At 45.8% G+C, this 19,141-nt stretch overlaps 1 protein-coding gene across 4 annotated transcripts in view; it reads right to left on the bottom strand.

Annotated features, from left to right (window-relative positions):
- Nucleotides 1-19,141, bottom strand: part of STIM1 (stromal interaction molecule 1) — a 168,933-nt gene that overhangs the window by 20,386 nt on the left and 129,406 nt on the right. For all 4 annotated transcript variants that reach the window (XM_054015972.1, XM_054015971.1, XM_054015973.1 and 1 more), the window contains 3 exons: nt 13,211-13,388; nt 6,005-6,182; nt 1,976-2,143 (listed from right to left, as the gene is read on the bottom strand). In XM_054015972.1, the coding sequence (XP_053871947.1) occupies nt 1,976-2,143; nt 6,005-6,182; nt 13,211-13,388 (524 nt within the window). The remainder of the gene's footprint in view (nt 1-1,975; nt 2,144-6,004; nt 6,183-13,210; nt 13,389-19,141) is intronic.

Here is a 19,141-nt window from a genome sequence, read left to right as displayed (position 1 = left end):
GACCCACAGAGTTTTGTCCTTGGCCTGGTACTATTCAATATTTTTATTAATGACTTGGCTAATGGAGTGGAGAGAGTTTATAAAATTTGCAGATGACACCAAGCTGGGAGGGGTTGCCAGCACTTTGGAGGACAGGGTTAGAATTGAAAATGACCGTGACAAATTAGAGAATTGGTCTCAAATCAACAAGATGAAATACAATAACGACAAGTGCAAAGTACTACACTTAGGAAGGAAAAAAATCAAATGCAGAGCTACAAAACGGGGAATAAGTGGCAAGGCAGTAGTACTGCCGAAAGGGATCTGAGGGTTATAGCGATCACAGATTAAACATGAGCCAACAAGGTGATTCAGTTTTGAAACAAGCTAATATCATTCTGGGATGTATTAACAAGAGTGTCATATGTAAGACACGGGAGGTAACTGTCCCAGTATCTGCAGCATCAGTGAGGTCTCATCTGGCGTCCTGTGTTCAGGACTGAGCACCATGCTTTAAGAAAGATGGGGACAAACTGGAGAGAGTCCAGAGGAAAGTACCAAAACTAATAAGAGGTTCAGAAACCCTGACCTATTGGAAAAGGTTAAAAAGCCTGGGCATGCTCAGTCTTGAGAAAAGAAGACTGAGGGGGAGACCTGATAACAGCTTCAAATCTGTTGAAGGCTGTTCTACAGAGGATGGTGATCAATTGTTCTCCATGTCCACTGTGTAAGACAAGAAGTGATGGCCTTCGTCTGCAGTAAAGGAGATTTAGGTTAGATATTAGGAAAAATTTTTAACTACAAGGATAGTTAAACTCTGCAACAGGCTTTCAAGGGAAGCAGCAGAATCCCCATTATTGGAGGCTTTAAGAACAGGTTGAACAAACACCTGACAGGGATGGTCTTGGTTTACTTGATCCTGCCTCAACGCCAGGGGAGGGTGGAGCGATGAACCAGAGGACCTCTTAAGGATCCTTCCAGTCCTACATTTCTATGGTTCTATGCACTGAGCAACATCACATACTATTGTCAAGATGTTACACGATATCTCCCCAAACCAGAGCTACGAAGCACAACACGTGGCAATAGGACTGGGGTCGAGTCCCCGCAAGCATTTCCTTATATTGCGCTACGGCAGGCAAGCAGGATCAATCAGCAGGTGGTTCGCAGAAAGAAAAGATGGAAGCAGGCAGGAGAGAACAGCACAGAGAGAGAGACGTTCTAGATCTATGATGCTGTAAATATTGTGACAGGGTCAGGCCAGATGGCTATAGGAGAGTGTTAGAAGACAGATATATTAGTCCCAGATTAAGTAGATCCCTTTTCCCTGGGTAAGGGAACAGGGGCAGTTCCAGAACAAGCAGGAACTTGTTGGAACCAATTAAGGCAGGCAGGCTAATTAAGACACCTGGAGCCAATTAAGAAGAAACTGCTAGAATCAATTAGGACTGGCTGGCTAATCAGGGCACCTGAGTTAAAAAGGACCTCACTTCAGTTTGTAGCGTGCATGCGAGGAGCTGGGAGCAAGAGGCACTAGGAGCTGAGAGTGGGAAGGCGTATTGCTGGAGGATTGAAGAGCACAAGCATTATCAGACACCAGGAGGAAGGTCCTGTGGTGAGGATAAAGGTGTTGGGAGGAGGCCATGGGGAAGTAGCCCATAGAGTTGTAGCTGTCATGCAGCTGTACCAGGAGGCACTATAGACAGCTGCAGTCCACAGGGCCCTAGGCTGGAACCCCGAGTAGAGGGTGGGCCCAGGTTCCCCCCAAACCTCCCAGCTCCTGATCAGACACAGGAGGAATTGATCTGGACTGTGGCTTCTACCAGAGGGGAAGGTCTCAAGGTGACCCACAAGGTGAATCTCTGAGGTGAGCAAATCCGCAAATAAGCGCAGGACCCACCAAGCTAGAGGAGGAACTTTGTCACAATATCTATAGATTTCATTCCCCAGCCTCAGGGAGCGAAGAATTCAGGACTAAAGAGACTGAAGTTCTCACCCCCTCTTTGGCCACCAGCAGCTGCTTCTCCGCATTCTGTTTCTTGATGTTGTAGTACTGGACCTCCACTTCGTGGGTCAGCTGGAGCCATTTCTGCAAGGCCTCTGGTGCGGCCCAGCTGCAGTGGGATTCAAGCTCCTTCTCTGCGTTCTTCAGCGCCATTCGGACCTGTAATGGAAACAGTCACAGCAGCAGCATTACAGGAAGGCCTAGGCGGGGGAGGGGGCCCTTTTTATTCCAGTTAGCACTCTCCAAGGTAGTCCCTTCAGCGGATAGTGGCTTGCAGGCCCAACACTTGTAATGGCACCAAAAAGAAAAACAATCTCCAGCAAGCCTAGTTTCACTCCTGGCGGTGGCTTGGGGTTAGTATAAGAGGGAGAATTCCTGTGCACTGAGCCAATGGGACAACTGTGCTACCAGGGGGGTAGGACAGCATCATTCTCTTCCTTGGGGATCATCCTGCACGGAAGAAGCTGCTGCATGAGCAATTAGAGCAACCTACAGGACTTCCCTCCATTCTGCAGGCTGGGTCCCTTTCGGATTCGTTTTGCTCTACCGTTCTCAGCAATTGAGCTGTGGTCGTCCCTTATCACTTCAGCTACCAGCTTGGTTAAGCAGGATGTTTATGCAATGCAGATCTAGTCCATCTCTCTAAGTCTGTGAAGATGGAGGGCCTGATTCTGATTTATGCCGGTGTGAGGTAAAAGAGGAGTCACTACGGTTGATTTAGTGGAATAACACTGGACTGGATGAGAGGAGAACCAAGCCCAGAGTAAAGGTATTCAGAGTGTTTATCTCCAAGCCCTGTAAATCTCTATCCCCCTCCCTTCTGATCTGCAAGGTGTGGAATTGCAGCTTGCCTTCAAGCAAAGACATGCTAACAACTCTGAGCAGGCAGCTGCCTCTTTTCAGTGCAGTGACTAACCCAAACACAAAGGGCTTGTTAAAAAGAGACTTTCACATTGGAGCAAAAAGACAGGAACATTTAGATACAAATTGTGCTGCTTGGTCCGAATAGTTACATGTTCCATCCGCAATTCCTCTCTCTGCAGCACAGCCAAGCCTCTTCCCCGGCCTGGACTTGAAGGAACTCCGAGTTCACAGGAGGATCAAAAACCAGGGGGTGGCAGGCACACCGAAGGCACAAAACCCTTGGACAAATGCATGTCTTTGGTAATCATTAACAAGAATTTACACATATTTAGTGCCTTTCATCAGATCTCAAAGTGCTTTGCAAATATTAAACCTCAAACAATGTTGATGAGGCATTAGCCTCGTTTTAGAGATGGGGAAACTGAGGTACAAAGAGGCTAAGTGGCTTACTCGGAGTGACAGCAAGAGAGGGTCAGAACCCAGAAGACCTAGCTCCCCGCAGTGCATTCTAACCCCTAAATCACTGTACCTCTCAAACCTGATTAGAAACATAGACGGTTTTACTGTGTTTAAGGCTGTCTTTAAGGGGTAGATAGTGTGCTTTCGCTTTTAAAGCACTAACACCAACCCTAAATGTTTTAAACAGGCTCCTTCAATGACTACACCACCCTTATTCCACCACATTTAGGCCCATCTACAGTACAAATACAGCTGTCCCCTGATTTGATATTCACACAGTTAAAGTTTATAGTGTGGGCAGAGCCTAACCATGTCCCTGTAACTGGGACAACACCTTGGATTGTTAATAAAAGAGTCACTTGCGTTCTCTCTGTTCACTCTGGCTCTGATCCAGCACCCTGTGACCTCAACAGGAGTCTGTCCATTGACTTTATTGGGGGTTGGAGCAGGTCCTGTCTAGGGTTCAGACCACGTTAGCACCTTGCTAGCAAGAACCATGTGTCAACATAGCTTTGGTGAACACCCTTTCTTTTTCCAGGATAGACAGCTGCACACTGGATTGAGAATGTAAATGTTTAAAGGAATCTCTCAGTAAACCCAGATCAGTTTCCTTTTCCGTGTTAACTAACTCAGCTCCATTTAAGCTGCATTTGGCTTGAGCATTATTTCTAGCCAAGGACATCACACTACACTCAGACATTTGAAATTTCATATTCTATCTGTGAGCACATTTGCCAGTCCATTTAGAGCAGTGGGTTTCACATTTTTTAGGCTGTGAACTCCTTACCAAATAAAGTAGTCTACCGCGTACCCTCATGTGAGACAGGGTCATAATATACTTTATGATTAGTTTGCCACGTCTTACGAAACAAAATGTGTTGTCTGCCGTTACAGGATTTTTCTTGCGTACCCCCTGACAAGAGCTCACGTACCCCAGTTTGAAAACCACTGGTCTAGAGGGACTTATAAAGCAGCCACATTCCAGAGTTAACTACTCACCATTTTACTACTGTCTGCAATTTTAACAAATGTTAAATGTAATTTCCCTAAATTGTTCATAGAAATACAGGGACAGCATCATAATCTTCATGATGGACTAAATTCTCCACACCAATCTCAACTTCCACTGATCTGATCGCCTACCATACATGGAGTTCTGTCCTCTCTAATCCATCTAGGTTCTGACCCAACCCCATGGTATCTGAGTGCCTGGGAGTGCTGAGCACACAGGCAGAGCACAACTGTGGAGATGAACCACTTGGCTCTGAGACCGGACATTTGCTCAAAATGTTTATGAACAGCCGGGTTCACACGGAAACAAAAGAATCTGGTTTGGGAAACTGAACAGGAAGGTAGCAGTGTAAAATGCCAGTAACGGGACCAATACACAAGGGGAGAATGGGCTCTGGAAAGACTGAAGCATGAGCAGGGTTTATAATCTGGGTGGGGTTTGACATCACTGGAAGGGGTCAGTGTGTAAACTCTAGTACAGACGAGCCCATCTCACTAAGGCCTGGCTAACTTTGCTCTCAGTAGGAGCCTCCAACAGGGTCTTTGAAAAAACAGATCATCATCTTAGCAGCATCAACTGGTGCAAGAGCAGCTCAGATTTCAGGATTCACAGGGACCCAAAAGTATCTTAGACTTTTGACAGGTTGCCTTTGGCTTGTACGGTCAGTGGGAGTGGCGAGTGAATTACATCTGTGGCTTCTAGTTCATTTCAGCGGTGATTGTGTTACATCACACAGTGCACGCTGGGTGGATAAAGCCATTACTCACCCACTCAATGAATCCCACAGGAAGGCCTCTAAGAAACAACAGATTGGTTAAGTCACCGCTGGCTTCAGCTTTCATTACAAATTTAAAGAGGAGGGAAGGGGGCAATGGGTGTGACTTGACACACACAATGCAAACAATACAACTTGTATTTACGTGACAACACGTGGGTGGCTGTGCTGGACTGTAGCGTATTTTGAGGTGTATTTGTGTGCAATAGCCTAAACAGGAAACTACTGTCTTGGGAAACTGTATGTAAATAGTGCCAGAGGGGTAGCCATGTTAGTCTGGATCTGTAAAAAGCGACAGAGAGTCCTGTGGCACCTTATAGACTAACAGAAGTATTGGAGCATAAGCTTTCGTGGGTGAATACCCACTTCGTCAGATGCATACTCAACTCTGGCAGCAAGTGTTTAAGTTGCTTGGAGGCTCTTAGGGGAAGAGGGGGATGAGGTGTTGCAGAAGCAGCTTAGAATGAATTTAATTGCTGCCTCAAGTTCTCCTAAAATACAGTACGTAAAGTGCCGTACGAAGGGGAAAGCCCTCTGGTTGAGTCTCAGCACAGAAGGATCAGAGGTATGGCTCAAACTCCATACCTTCCCTTCGGGGACGGCAGAGGCTATGGAGTGAGGGGCAGCACATTCAGCACTGGAAGCGTGTCTTGTGTTGCTCTCCAGGGATCCCCTCTGGTGACTGCAGAGAGCAGCACGGATGGGCCCCATGAGAAGGCGCCTTTGGGGGAAAGTGGCAGAGATAGTTGGATCTCTTCTATCCCTAAGGTCAACTGGGAGAACGGTGGCAACAGGGCACACTAAGGAGAGTCTAGCTGTGTCTCCCGGGGGATGCAGCAATGGCCATACAGCGTGTGGGTGTCCCGCCCCCCACCCGTTTCTGCTTGTACGTATGGTATGCAATGCTTGCCTGCTCCAGCTCCTGCTCAGCATACTTCTGTCTGCTCAGCTCGTTCTCCGTCCCCTCGCGCAGCTCCCGCAGCCGGTGTGCCTCTTGCTTGGCGATGCTGATCTCGTCTTGGAGCTTCTTCTCCAGATGCACCTTCTCCACTTCCACCGTGCGGTGTTCCTCCTGGGCCTTCTGCAGCCTAATGCACACAGGCACAGGGAACCGCTAGTGCACGCAGGGCTGTGTGTCCCTGGGCGAAGAAGCCCACTGAGCAATTACTGCATGATTAGCTGCACACATGAGGACATACAAGGCCAAACTCCGCTCTCACCTGCACTGGTGTAAACCCAGAGAAACTCCACTGATAACTGTGGAGAGATGCTGCTGTAAATCCAGAGGGAACGCACAACTCAGCACAGAGTCTCTGGGCACTGAAATGCCAACATTAAGAAAACTCAAGGAAAAGTTTGCGATGAAACTAAAATGATCAACTTCAGATTTTCAGCCATGTTTATTTTTGAAATACCAGAAGAACACAAGCCACAGTCTGATGAAATGCGCTGCAAACTCATTTGAGTCTTCTGCGCATTCACAGAAACCCAGAAACAAAGGCCTTCGCCATTATGGAAATGGACATCATCTATATCACTCTACTCCAAGGAGGTAAATACTTGAGTTTTAATGGGCCTCGGGATGTGGCTGCGCACGTGTATATTTGCAAATGAGATCTGCCAACATACTCCATTTCCCACTGGATCCAAATTCAGACACACCCTCCTCCCAGGAGTGGTTAATTTTCTCCAACATGGGATTAAATCAGTATTGATTTTGCATGGATGCAAGAGAAAATTACAGATTATTTACCCTGGGGTCGGGGAAACTGATGCTGGCACATCCCAGGAGTTTCAAGGACCCAATACTGCTCTTTTCAATAGCTTTCCGGGTACCCTTGCTCAGCCTGCTGGGTCAGGCTTTTTACTGCATTTTCAAGTCTCTGCTGCTACCTCCCTCTGACACAGCCCCCGGCGCTGCAGCCTCCTGAGTGCACCCAGGAAGAAAACAGGAGCTGCAAAGCAGGAGAGGATGCACTAGGACAAATTCTACCTGACTCACTCCAACTGGCCTGTACAAAGGAGGGGAGAGGGATAGCTCAGTGGTTTGAGCATTGGCCTGCTAAACCCAGGGTTGTGAGTTCAATCCTTGAGGGGGCCATTTAGGGATCTGGGGCAAAACTCTGTCAGGGACAGTACTTGGTCCTGCTGTGAAGGCAGGGGACTGGACTCGATGACCTTTCAAAGTCCCTTCCAGCTCTGTGAGACAGGTATATCTCCATATTAAAAAAAGTCTAGTGTTTGTCACCAAAACCACTTCAAATTCCAAATGTTAGTTTTTCTTTAAAATAAACTAAGTACAATGATCATTTCTAACAGGTAGACTGACTGCCAATTGTAAGACAATGTTTCTGCAGCATTTATTCAGTTGAAATGTGTGTGTTTGGGGGCGGGGTTCACTTTATCATTTAGGCTACAAAAACTAATTTTGTATAAGTACCATCCTAAGGAGAAAACACTGGGTACTAGAGTGTCCTTTAATCTAGTGGAGAAAGGCAGAACAAGAACCAATGCTGGAAGCTGTGCCAGACACATTCAACTTAGCAATAAGCAGGGGGCTTAATTTGTGCCGGTCCTGAGCCCCGGCACCTCCGGGCCTGGCAGTTCCTGGCCCCGGCACCTCCGGGCCTGGCAGTTCAGGGCCCTGGCAGTTCACGGCCCCGGCAGTTCAGGGCCCTGGCAGTTCACGGCTCCGGCAGTTCAGGGCCCTGGCAGTTCAGGGCCCCGGCACCTCCGGGCCTGGCAGTTCACGGCCCCGGCACCTCCGGGCCTGGCAGTTCACGGCCCCGGCAGTTCAGGGCCCTGGCAGTTCATGGCCCCGGCACCTCCGGGCCTGGCAGTTCACGGCCCCGGCACCTCCGGGCCTGGCAGTTCACGGCCCCGGCAGTTCACGGCCCCGGCACCTCCGGGCCCGGCAGTTCACGGCCCCGGCACCTCCGGGCCCGGCAGTTCAGGGCCCCGGCAGTTCAGAGCCCCGGCACCTCCGGGCCCGGCAGTTCAGAGCCCCGGCACCTCCGGGCCTGGCAGTTCAGAGCCCCGGCACCTCCGGGCCTGGCAGTTCAGAGCCCCGGCACCTCTGGGCCCGGCAGTTCAGAGCCCCGGCACCTCCGGGCCCGGCAGTTCACGGCCCCGGCACCTCCGGGCCTGGCAGTTCAGAGCCCCGGCACCTCTGGGCTTACCGCATCAGTTATAAAAGTAAAAAAAATTGCTTGAGCCTCTGGCACCTAATTAAGCACTAGCAATAAGGCACACTTTTTAACAGGGTGATTAACCACTGGAACAAACTACCAAGGCAAGTGGTGAATTCTCCATCTTTTGATGCCTTTCTAGAAGATGCTTTAGTCAAACACACGTTATTGGGCTCAATGCCGGGGTAACTGGATGAAATTCTATGGTCTGCGGTGTGCAGGAGGTCAGACTAGATGATCTAATGGTCCCTTCTGATCTTAAACTCGGAGCTGTTTTCCTCTTTTCTCCAGAGATCCTGTGCTACAGTAGAAGGTAAATCAATAACAGCTGGACACAACAGTGTGTTTAAATAGTAGAGACCTTCTGACCCAGAGTGCATTGTGAAGACATTTTTGTCCCTTGTCCTTGCAGGTCAGGTTCCGGTCCCAACTTAAACAAACCCATCCTTTCTATTTATACTCCATGTTCCGGTCAGTCCGTTTCCTTTTTAGGATTTGTTGGAGTTTTAGGAGAACTTCAGCATGGTTTAGTAGTTATGAGGATAAAAGCTTTCTGAGGTCAGGCAGGCATAAACTGAGCCAATGAAACCATTACTGGGCTTAAGCGTAAAGATTCAATGACTGGCTACGAAAATAGCTATAGCCCAGGCTGAGGACGACTTTTAAAAACTAAACTGCAAGATGAATCACCCCAGCTAAAAGCAAAAGCATTTCCAGTCACCAAATCTTTTCTTATTCAGGGTATCCAATCCCCAAAATGGAATAACAGCCCAGTTTCTGATTATTTACCCCCCTTTCCAAACCAAAAAGAGGGAAAGGACTGTGAGATATGTGCAGCACAGCGGCTCTGAGGTGCGCCAGGAACAAACTGCAATCAAAGGCAAGGACACTTGCCCAGGCCACTAGAAGCCTTGGCTGGCAGGTTTCCTTTAGATGTACTGGGAGTAATCAAGACCCTCTGAGGAGGGATGGCAAGGAAAACCTCCAGCCCCAAGAAGAGTGTTTGTGGGAAGCAACTTGTGCGAACAAACCAGACGCCAGGAAGGTTGACTTTTGTTAAAGCTCGAAGAGGGATAGGGAAGCAGAACTTGCCTGCATGAGACTTTGCTTCTATGCACAAGACTTTGAGAAACGCCTGGTTCATGGGCCCACAAGTGACCATTCAGATACAAACAAACAAAATGCGGTGAAGCCGATCCTTATCGCAGAATTCGGCTCTGTGTAATATACACATTTAGACTGCTCTCTTCGAGAGCTTGTACAAAACTAAAGGACTGCATCTGCCTTCTGTTTACTTCACAGCCCAGATTTAAAAAATGGGAAGAATGTTAAAGACGCATTTCGAAACATTACTATGAACAAACGAAACCCATGTTTTGGGAGCAGAGACTAGTCCACTGCTCCACTGAAGAGTGTAATTCACTGAGAACACTGCAAACACAAGCCTCCTCACGGTGTGGAGATGTCAATTCAAAACAAAATTAGGATGGTCTGGACTTTCTTCAGCCATTTTGTTGGCTGTGCTGCTGGACAAGGGTTTATTTTCAATTTATAGTTCTGCTGAGAAACACAAATGTTTTCATTCCTAATTTTAAAAACAATCCTATTGAGACGTTCCAAGTTTAGAGATAAACCCACGCTTTCTGCCCTCCATGGATCATTGCTCCATCACTTCCATACTAGGCTTGTTAATACTCCACATACATTTGAATACCCTCTGATTAAAAATGTCCCAGTGGTGTGTGTGTCATGGGGGGAGGGGGAGGATTAATCCTTAAGATTTCTCTTGAATGCACTAGTCAGACTTCTTCTGTTTCCCACCCTTTTATTATTCATGTTTCATGAAAACGACAGTCCATCATTTCCTCTGTTGCTCACCAGAGACAACAACAACTTTCCCCTGCATGTTCTCAGTCAGTGTGACTGGATTCACACATGCACCAGTTTTACACTAGTGGAGCTCCACTGAATTCAGTGGAGTTATTCTGAATTTACACTGATATAAGTACAAGCAATTTGGAAGACTTCCTGGGAACAGTCTCCATTAAGGGATATCCTGTAAATGTTCTAGATTAGAACAGAATTTGGCTTGCTGGATCAACCTTTCCTGCTCTAGGTTATCTCAACGGCCCTCACGAAGTTCTAAGCCATTTGATAGACCGTGGGAAAGGCATTATGTACTCAGCACCTGGGACAGACACCTGTTTTAGGGTGACTCACATCGTTTGTCTGGAACCCAGATTATTCACAATTTTTCAAAGAGAACCATGGAAGGACTTCCATTTGGACCACTGAAAGATGTCTTGTACGTAGCATTCTCTGTCACTGTAACATCTGAGCACCTCGCAGACTAATACATTTATCCTTTCAGCAGCATGTGAGGTACAGGAGTGTTTGCACACGGTCACCAGGGAGTCTGTGGCTGAGCCAGGAAATGATCACTCACCTCCTTCCTTCCAGGTCAGTGCTCTATCCACAGACAATCCTTCCTACCCTAATGCTCTGCAGACCTGTCAGGAGGAGGTCTCTCTGAAGCTTTTAGCCATGCCTGGCATGTGCGGTTTCAGGTTTCTTCCTGTTTGGCTTTAGGTGACATTAGCTAATGTTCACCGGCACATCTCCTTGTTTATGTTGTCCTATCTTCAATGGCAGATCCCAAGGTCATGTCTTACACAGCACGTTTGCAGCAATGTTAGTATTTAGGCCCAGTGCCTACAGGGTAACTTACTCTTGAATCCCCAGCATAAACTCAGCAGTTACCTCCAGTCCTACCTAAAAGCATACACTTAAAGGTACAGAGTAAAATTCGGATGCTCTACTGTAACTTTCTCAATGGGCAGTCACTTCAACTAGGAAATCCTAATGGTTTCTCACTTTAGCAAATCCTTTTTCTTCTGGGAATTGTCAATCTGGCAATGGTAAAATTATACATAACTCTGAAATGATTTGTTGCTCAGAACTGGCTGCCTCAAAGATATACAGTAAATGTAGTTTTTTCCCTCTCTTCATGTCAGGAACAAAGCAGATCATATGTGTGTGTCACCAAGAAGGGAAGGCAGGGAATTTGGCACCATCATCTTGACACACATCTTTCCTTTCAGGTGAATGCCAACTAATGTCATCACACAGAGCTACTTGACAGAAGAAAGTTCTCACAAACACAACACCCATGAGCAGGGCTATTCTCTGCCAGCTGTTCTGACAGGATAGGTGAGGAACCAGGCTCCAGTACTGCGTGTGTATATGGCACTGTTTCCAATGGCTGAAGTGTTTGTAAAAATCTTCACGGCAGGTTTACATTCCTGAGATGCTGGCACATGTACAGGCAACTTTTCACGCTAGCTAGTGCACACACACAATTGGAATACAAGTCTGCTCACACTGCAGTCATTGGGAGTTTAGCCATCGACTTCTATGGCAACCAGACTGGACTCTTTATCTTTGAAAATTATATTCAAGAGACAAGTAAAAATAATAAGAGCCAGGCTCTGTTAAAAATGGTGATTTCAGCAAGAAACTAACCTTTTTAAAAAAAGAAAATGAGATTGTCAGTAGTAGCCCTTTGTCCATAATATAAGCCCTGTGGCAGCCGTTACACAGGTAAGTAGCCACATTGAGGTCAATGCCATTACTCATGTGAGTAAAAGTTGCATTCTTCAGCCCACAGTATTTTGCCAAAGACGAAATGGAAACATTTTTATGATGAACAAGAGACAGTTCATCTGCTTATGTTTAATTTTTCTGTGTTGAATTTTCTAACTTTTTTTTGTGCTTCCTAGTAAACAACTTATGAGAACTGGATATCCTTGTAGTGCCTGGAAAGCGGTGGCTGAAGCCATCAGGAAATTTGGCCAAATTCCTCTCCTGAACCATTTCCAGAATATTGATGCGTTTCACCCTTTCTCTTGGCTAATATGAAGATGCAACCTGAGTCAGTCCAGATGATGGATTCTGAAGGAGCCAGATTACTTAACATTCTTTTTGAAAGGCCCTTTCTTGCTGTAGGAGCAGGTCTATTTTGTGATTTTTAAAAGGAAAGCAGAAGAATTCTGGTTTCTTTCAGTATCGTTTGGACTGACACAAAGGAACAATTGCTGACCAGCTTCATTGCTGTAGCACAGGAAAGTATGACGCATTGGTAGCAAGTTCCCATTTAAAGTAAGACAATAGGCTCAAACACAAGGGTGTCAAGCCCCTGTCAACTACAGCAGGAGCATCCAAGTCCTGTTAGGTAAGAATCAGAGTGTTTGCAGTTGTTAATGATCAAAGTATGAAAGTTCTAGTTGGAATATGACGGACTTGGCGGGGGTGGGTGGGTGGGGGGGGGAAGGGAGGAGAAACCAGGCCCTTCATATTTAACCGTCTCAAAGACAGCACAACTGATTTGGTGAAAACGGTCCTACAAAATTCATTCTCTTTCTAAAAATTACAGCCCAACCGAAATTTGAGAAAAACTTGAGCAACCAACAAAAGGGAATTAAGGTGGAAATCAGCATTCAGCCTTAACTACTATTTGTGCTGCTCAAGTCCACTAAAAATACATGAGATGCTTGTGCCTCATGCTGCCAATTCAGCATAGTGACTTTACGCGACAGCAGCAGGCTTTATAATAGCATATGAGGGTAGTTTTAACTATTCTAGTTTTGATGGGGCACATCCCAAGTACATCTAACCAGTGCACATTGTGCAGGGAGTGGCAAGGGTGGGGTTATGTCCAAATTTCTTAATTAGCTGACCAAATGCCTTCAAAGACTGTGCAGCCACATCAGTAATGCCAACTGGGTAATAGGTTTGCTATGATGACCTAAGCAGTCAGGTACTTATGGCTGACACCCTCACAGAATAAGAGGCTGACTGCTACTGGTTTAATCAAACTAACAGTGGAGACTTAACCACCCACCTCCAGACAAAGCTTAAGTAGGACTCACCTTTCTTGAAGGTCGTGTAGACTCTGCTCAGCTCTATGAAGCCCTTCTAGGTCTTTCATCATCCTCTTCACGTGCTCCTTTGAGTAGCGGTTCTGGATGTAGGCAAACCAGCAGCCACCCACTCCAATGACAATGGACACCACCAACATGAAATCCTTTAGGTGGTTATGACGAGTTACTGGGGAAAAAAGAGTTGCAAATAGATAGTTTAATTCAAAGACGGAAATATGATGATCTGCTTTGCAATGTTTTCTTTGCACCACAGGGAAAAAATTAACAGCACTAGGAAGAATTATGGACCTAGAAACACAGCAGGCAGGAAGGACTGATGCCCGCCCATACCTACAAATCCCCTTGAAATCACCAGAAAAACACACCTACCTTCCTTAACAGACGATCCCAAACCAATGCTGGAGAGAAGGCTCAGACATTACGGTGAAGGGCATGGTATAAGAACCCTTAATTGAACAGTATAACGCTCTGTACCTCAGGGGAACACCCAGCACCCCCATGTTCATCCTTGTAAAATGATTGTGTGGTATCCAATGCAAAGTTTGTCATGTTGGGTGTCTTCGGAAGGCTCATGATGCACTGAGCATGGTTGTTATAGTGATGTTATAGGTTGTAATTTCATGTATATAGTTATGAGGCTGAAAATGTGTCCTCATGGCTTAAAACAAGCCCAGGAAAAAACTCTCCAGGAGCAGAGGGGCAGTTCACACCTCATCAGGGTGTGTATGGGACAAACCCAGCCCAGCCTCACAGGAACAAAGGACACTGGCCTAGACAGCAACAAAAGAATCTGTTGGACTCTCGAGTGAGTCACCCCCCTTCCCTTGGTGAGTTTGGGACTCTGATGAGGTGATGCTCACCTGACTCTGAAGGTGTAGGGGGGGTCAAAGCCAGGAGGGAAGAAAGAACATGATAAAAGGGAGAGACATTTGCCATGCTCTTCCTCTCTCTTCTACTTCCATCTACAGACATCACCACCAAGTGACTGAAGCGCTGATCAAAGAGGAGAGCCTGGCTGAAGAGCAACCAGCCGGCCTGTGGTGAAAAGGATCTAAGTTTGTAATGACATTGAAAGTGTTAAGATCAGCTTGGAATTTGTTTTGCTTTTATTTCATTTGACCAAATCTGACTTCTTATAATCACTTAAAATCTATCTTTTGTAGTTAATAAATCTGTTTGTTTATTCTACCTGAAGCATGTTAGAGACTCCCTTTGGGATAACAAGCCTGGTACATATCAATTTCTTTGTTAAATTGATGAACTCATATAAGCTTGCAGCGTCCAGCGGGCATAACTGGACACTGCAAGATGAAGGTTCCTAGGGTTGTGTCTGGGACCAGAGATATTGGCTAGTGTTATTCGGTTGCACAATCCGAGGGGCAGCTTACATGCCAGAGGCTGCGCGTGAATAGCCCATGAGTGGGGGTTCTCACAGCAGAGCAGGGTAAGGCTGGCTCCCAGAGTCAAGGATTGGAGTGACCTAGCAGATCACCGGTCCAGATAACACCAGAGGGGAACGTCACAAAGGGTCATGTCCTAGCTACATCAAAGACTCAATGCTGATCTGTCAACCACTATGACAGCTGCACTCCTTTGGGCCAATGCAGATCACAAAGCCCAAGACAAGGCACAGGAGAGCTGGGGAGAAAGCATTCTCTGATGAGGGGATCTGGCTACAGAACAAACTTGCAGAGAAGATGAGGCAAATTTGGAGTCTGATTATCTTTAGAGAACATTGCAAAATCTTCATATATAAAAAAGCCACTTTATCTTAATAGTGACAACACTGACAGCCCCTCTTTCGCTAAGCCCCTACCAATAAAAAGGGGTGAATTAATAAAATCGAAACCCCACACCACCCTGTTGTTTTTAGCAGAATGTTGACCTCAAAAAGGGAAAAGTGCCAAAAGGTGAATGAAATCCACTTGGGAATTTGCTATTGCTATTGCTTTTAAAGGGAGTATGCTTAGATCCTACAGTGATGAGAGGTACCATAAAGCCCTAAGATAAATAAACAGAACCTAGAAATATATGAAATTCTTTCCCAAGACCCTAATTAGGCTAAGCCATTTAACCTTTTGCACGAGAACAAGAGTCAGCATAGCTGGGCATCTAACCACTCTGGGGGTTAGGGGTTACTTCTGGTGTATAATTTATAAACAATTCTGGAAAAATATCAGAGGGGTAGCCGTGTTAGTCTGAATCTGTAAAAAGCAACAGAGGGTCCTGTGGCACCTTTAAGACTAACAGAAGTATAGGGAGCATAAGCTTTCGTGGGTAAGAACCTCACTTCTTCAGATGCAAGATCACTTCCTTGCATCTGAAGAAGTGAGGTTCTTACCCACGAAAGCTTATGCTCCCTATACTTCTGTTAGTCTTAAAGGTGCCACAGGACCCTCTGTTGCTTTTTCCTGGAAAAATAGACTCTTACTAGGATTTCAGAGAACATCAGACATTAGCCACCTTTAATATTTAACCAAAACTATGTTTCGGTTTCCTCTCACTGGGACAAACACTGAGCTAGATCCTGCGGTCCTCAGCTACATTCAAGTCAACTCCGCGAGAGCCTACTTGGATGAGTCAGGGCTGCAGACCAGGCCCATAGTAGTCTGTTCACTTGGCAGGTACAAAAGGAGGAATCAAAAGAAACATCCCAGAAATCAATAATTAAGAGGAGCGCCTCACTTCATCTAAAATGGAAGGATTTTTATGAGGAGTTTACATAACACCCCTACCCTCAGGAGAATAGTTAACCCTGAGGATGCAGGGCATTTCCAAAGTACTTGGAGCAATCAGACCATTTCTGGATTCGGAGATTAGAGTGGCTGGGATCCAAAGAGCCATAAGAGGGCTAACAAGCAACGCAAGATCGGTTCTTAGTGGGATTATCATTTAAGTTGTGTAATGCATTCTCACAGCTACCTTATAAAGAAAGTAACTGTCTTTGGGGGGAGGGGAGATCAGATGATATCCCCTGCTCTTTCTTCCTTCACATGTTAAGAAGCCTGGACTTCAGCAGTAATGTAAGCAGATCCCCAAAGCCATGCTCCCTCTCACAGGCCAAAGGCTTTATTAGGTACTCTTTGTGAGATTCGACCACTAACAGTAATTAGACTGGAGGGCGATTTCACCCACTGTGGTCCAACAGGTAAAGATGGGATTTATTGGGATTAGATACTTCTCCTAATGCAACGAACCTCATCAAATAAGCATCCAACTCCTCCTAGTCCTGTCAGTGGGAATAGCTTGACATGGAGAAGTGAGTATTTGTGATGGAAGTTCAAAAAATAAATGGCTAAAACTTCATGGGACAGATCCCAAGTGCCTAGAAAAATCACATGTAGATAATGTAAAGATGATAGAAAATAGTTACTTTCCCTCCACACACTCTTTAATCTGAGGAACTTCAAGCGCTTCTATAGACATAAATTAAGCCTCACAACACCTCTGAGAGGTACACAATACATTACACACATTTTACAGATGGGTAAACTGAGACACAAGTGACTTGTCCAAGATCACTCTAAAAGTCAGTGAAAGAGCTGGGAAAAAAGAACTCAGCCATTCTGGACCTATTCTAATCTGGCAGAGAACCGTGTAACATGAGCCAATGACTAGAAGTTAAAGCGAGATATGTTCAGACTGGAAATAAGGCATAATTTTTTAAAGTTGAAAGTAATTAACCACTGGAACAATTTATCAAAGGTTGTGGTGGATTCTCATCACTGACCATTTTTAAATCACAATTAGATGTTTCTCCAAAAGATCTGCTCCAGGAATTATTTTGGTGAGGTTCTATGGCCTGTGTTATAGAGAAGGTCAGAATAGATGATCACAATGGTCCCTTCAGGTCTTGGAATCTACGAAACTATGAAATTATTAGACAGCAATTCCTCGTGTGAAAGTATGGCTTAGACTCTGGAAAGAAGACGACTGCAATGAGGTGCCTCATCACTTGAAAAAAGTGAGAGATCGTCACTGATGGGGAGCTAGCGATTCCTAGATTACCCATGATTTATATTGCATAGAAGCCTACGCTGAGCCCCCACTGCAGCTCTATTTTGAGGGCATGAGTGTGCATGCTGTGTGCTGACATTTGCTGAAGAGTGATTTCTGAGTTGGACAGAGCTCAAAGTCCCATTTTAATTTCCATCCTTTCTGGAGATTCAGGCAAAGATATTGGAAGACATTAAGAGAGGCCATTATCTGCCACAGCATACTATAAAACCCCATCTTGGTTTCAGTTTTAACAGCTTTGGGTTTTGGATCCTAGCAGTAAGTGTGGGTTAACAGGCACCTTCAAGACCGACTACACAATGCTGCATTTCCCAGGGAAATTTCCATTATGTCTTTGTGAAGTTGGCTCCTTTCCACTAAGCAGATTATTCCGGTGCCTCCTGTTTGCTGTGGTAATGACTCTGAAACAGTAAGTGCTGGATTTTTACATTTCTTATTCTCTCCTGACTGAGGAGGAATGAGTGGGTGGCTGGGCTGGTACTCCTCTGCATGTGACTTCACCACCGACCCCGCCCACCTTGCTCAGAGTTGTGGGGTGTCTCTAGCTCCCCCACCACAATAAACTCCATTTGGGTCTCCTCATGTGTAAATTTCTAGTTCAATTTGGGCCAAGCTGGAGTGATGGGTGAGTAAAGTGAACCCAGATTTCTCTTCCCTTTAATCTAGGAGAAATGAATAAGGTTTAAGATTATTGCCAAGAAGCTAATGGATGTGTTTTTCTTTTTGTCATTGGGTTCTAACAACAGGCTTTGATTGTGCCAGTTAAGAGATGGAAGTGTTGCAACTCAAAGGGTACGTCTACACTACCCGCCGGATTGGCGGGTAGTGATCAATCTATCGGGGATCGATTTATTGTATCTAGTGTAGACACGATATATCAATCCCCGATCACTCTGCCATCGACTCCTGTACTCCACCACGGCGAGAGGCGGAAGCGGAGTCGACAGGGGAGCGGCGGCAGTCAACCCCGCGCCATGAGGACTCGAGGTAAGTCGACCTAAGATAAATCAACTTCAGCTACGCTATTCTCGTAGCTGAAGTTGCATATCTTAGGTCGATCCCACCCCCTCAGTGTAGACCAGGCCTAAGTTACCTTTTTCATTTGTTCACAAATCTTTCTGTTTGACATTTAGTAACACCACATCACACTAAGATTCAAGCCTGTAAAAATTTGCCATTTATAATATCCTATCATGTATAAGGTACAGTACCCAGATGGTAAGATAAACATATACAAAGGCAAAGAGGGGAAAGAGCAACTACGCACAAGAAACTACAGATCTTTGGAATGAGAAGTCTAGCAGACGGGACACTGGCAGGAAACAGGATAAAAATGGATTAACACAATCTATTCCTAACCAGGATGTGCTTGCTATACCTCCTGGAATGCATCTGTGCCCTTGATGTAGTCATGAAGGGCCGAGCGATGTAAAACCGACAGGATATTCAGGGAGGGCATATGAAATGCTGCACCATCCTTTCCTCATGAAGCCCAAGGATTAGGGAAAGTTTGGGAGACGTGCAGATAAGAGATGAAGACCCCACAGCTCAAGATGGTTCTCATGCTGTCAAGAAATAATCAGTTACAGGCCAGAAAGACAGCACTTGACCAGACCTTGAAGGAAAGGCAAAAAGTTGATATAATTAGCATTTGACAGTAATTTGTGCCTCTACAAAGTGATACATGTGTCCTTGTGAAATAAATGGGACAGGAGCAATATTTATTCCCTTTACAGATATCTTTGCGTAATGCCGACAGACCCCGGTCACCAGCGGGCAGGATCGAACCTGGGGCCTCTGGAGCTTAGTGCATGAACCTCTCCTGCATGAGCTGTTAGCGACGGCTGTAGAGCAGACTCCTTTAACGTTAAGTGGTCTCAGTGCCACTAGATGGGACAGAAC

The sequence above is a fragment of the Malaclemys terrapin genome, chromosome 1, assembly GCF_027887155.1.
Source record: "Malaclemys terrapin pileata isolate rMalTer1 chromosome 1, rMalTer1.hap1, whole genome shotgun sequence".
NCBI classification, from domain to species: domain Eukaryota; kingdom Metazoa; phylum Chordata; order Testudines; family Emydidae; genus Malaclemys; species Malaclemys terrapin.
Note: the sequence above shows the minus strand (reverse complement) of the source record. Positions and strands in the feature narration are given on the sequence as shown.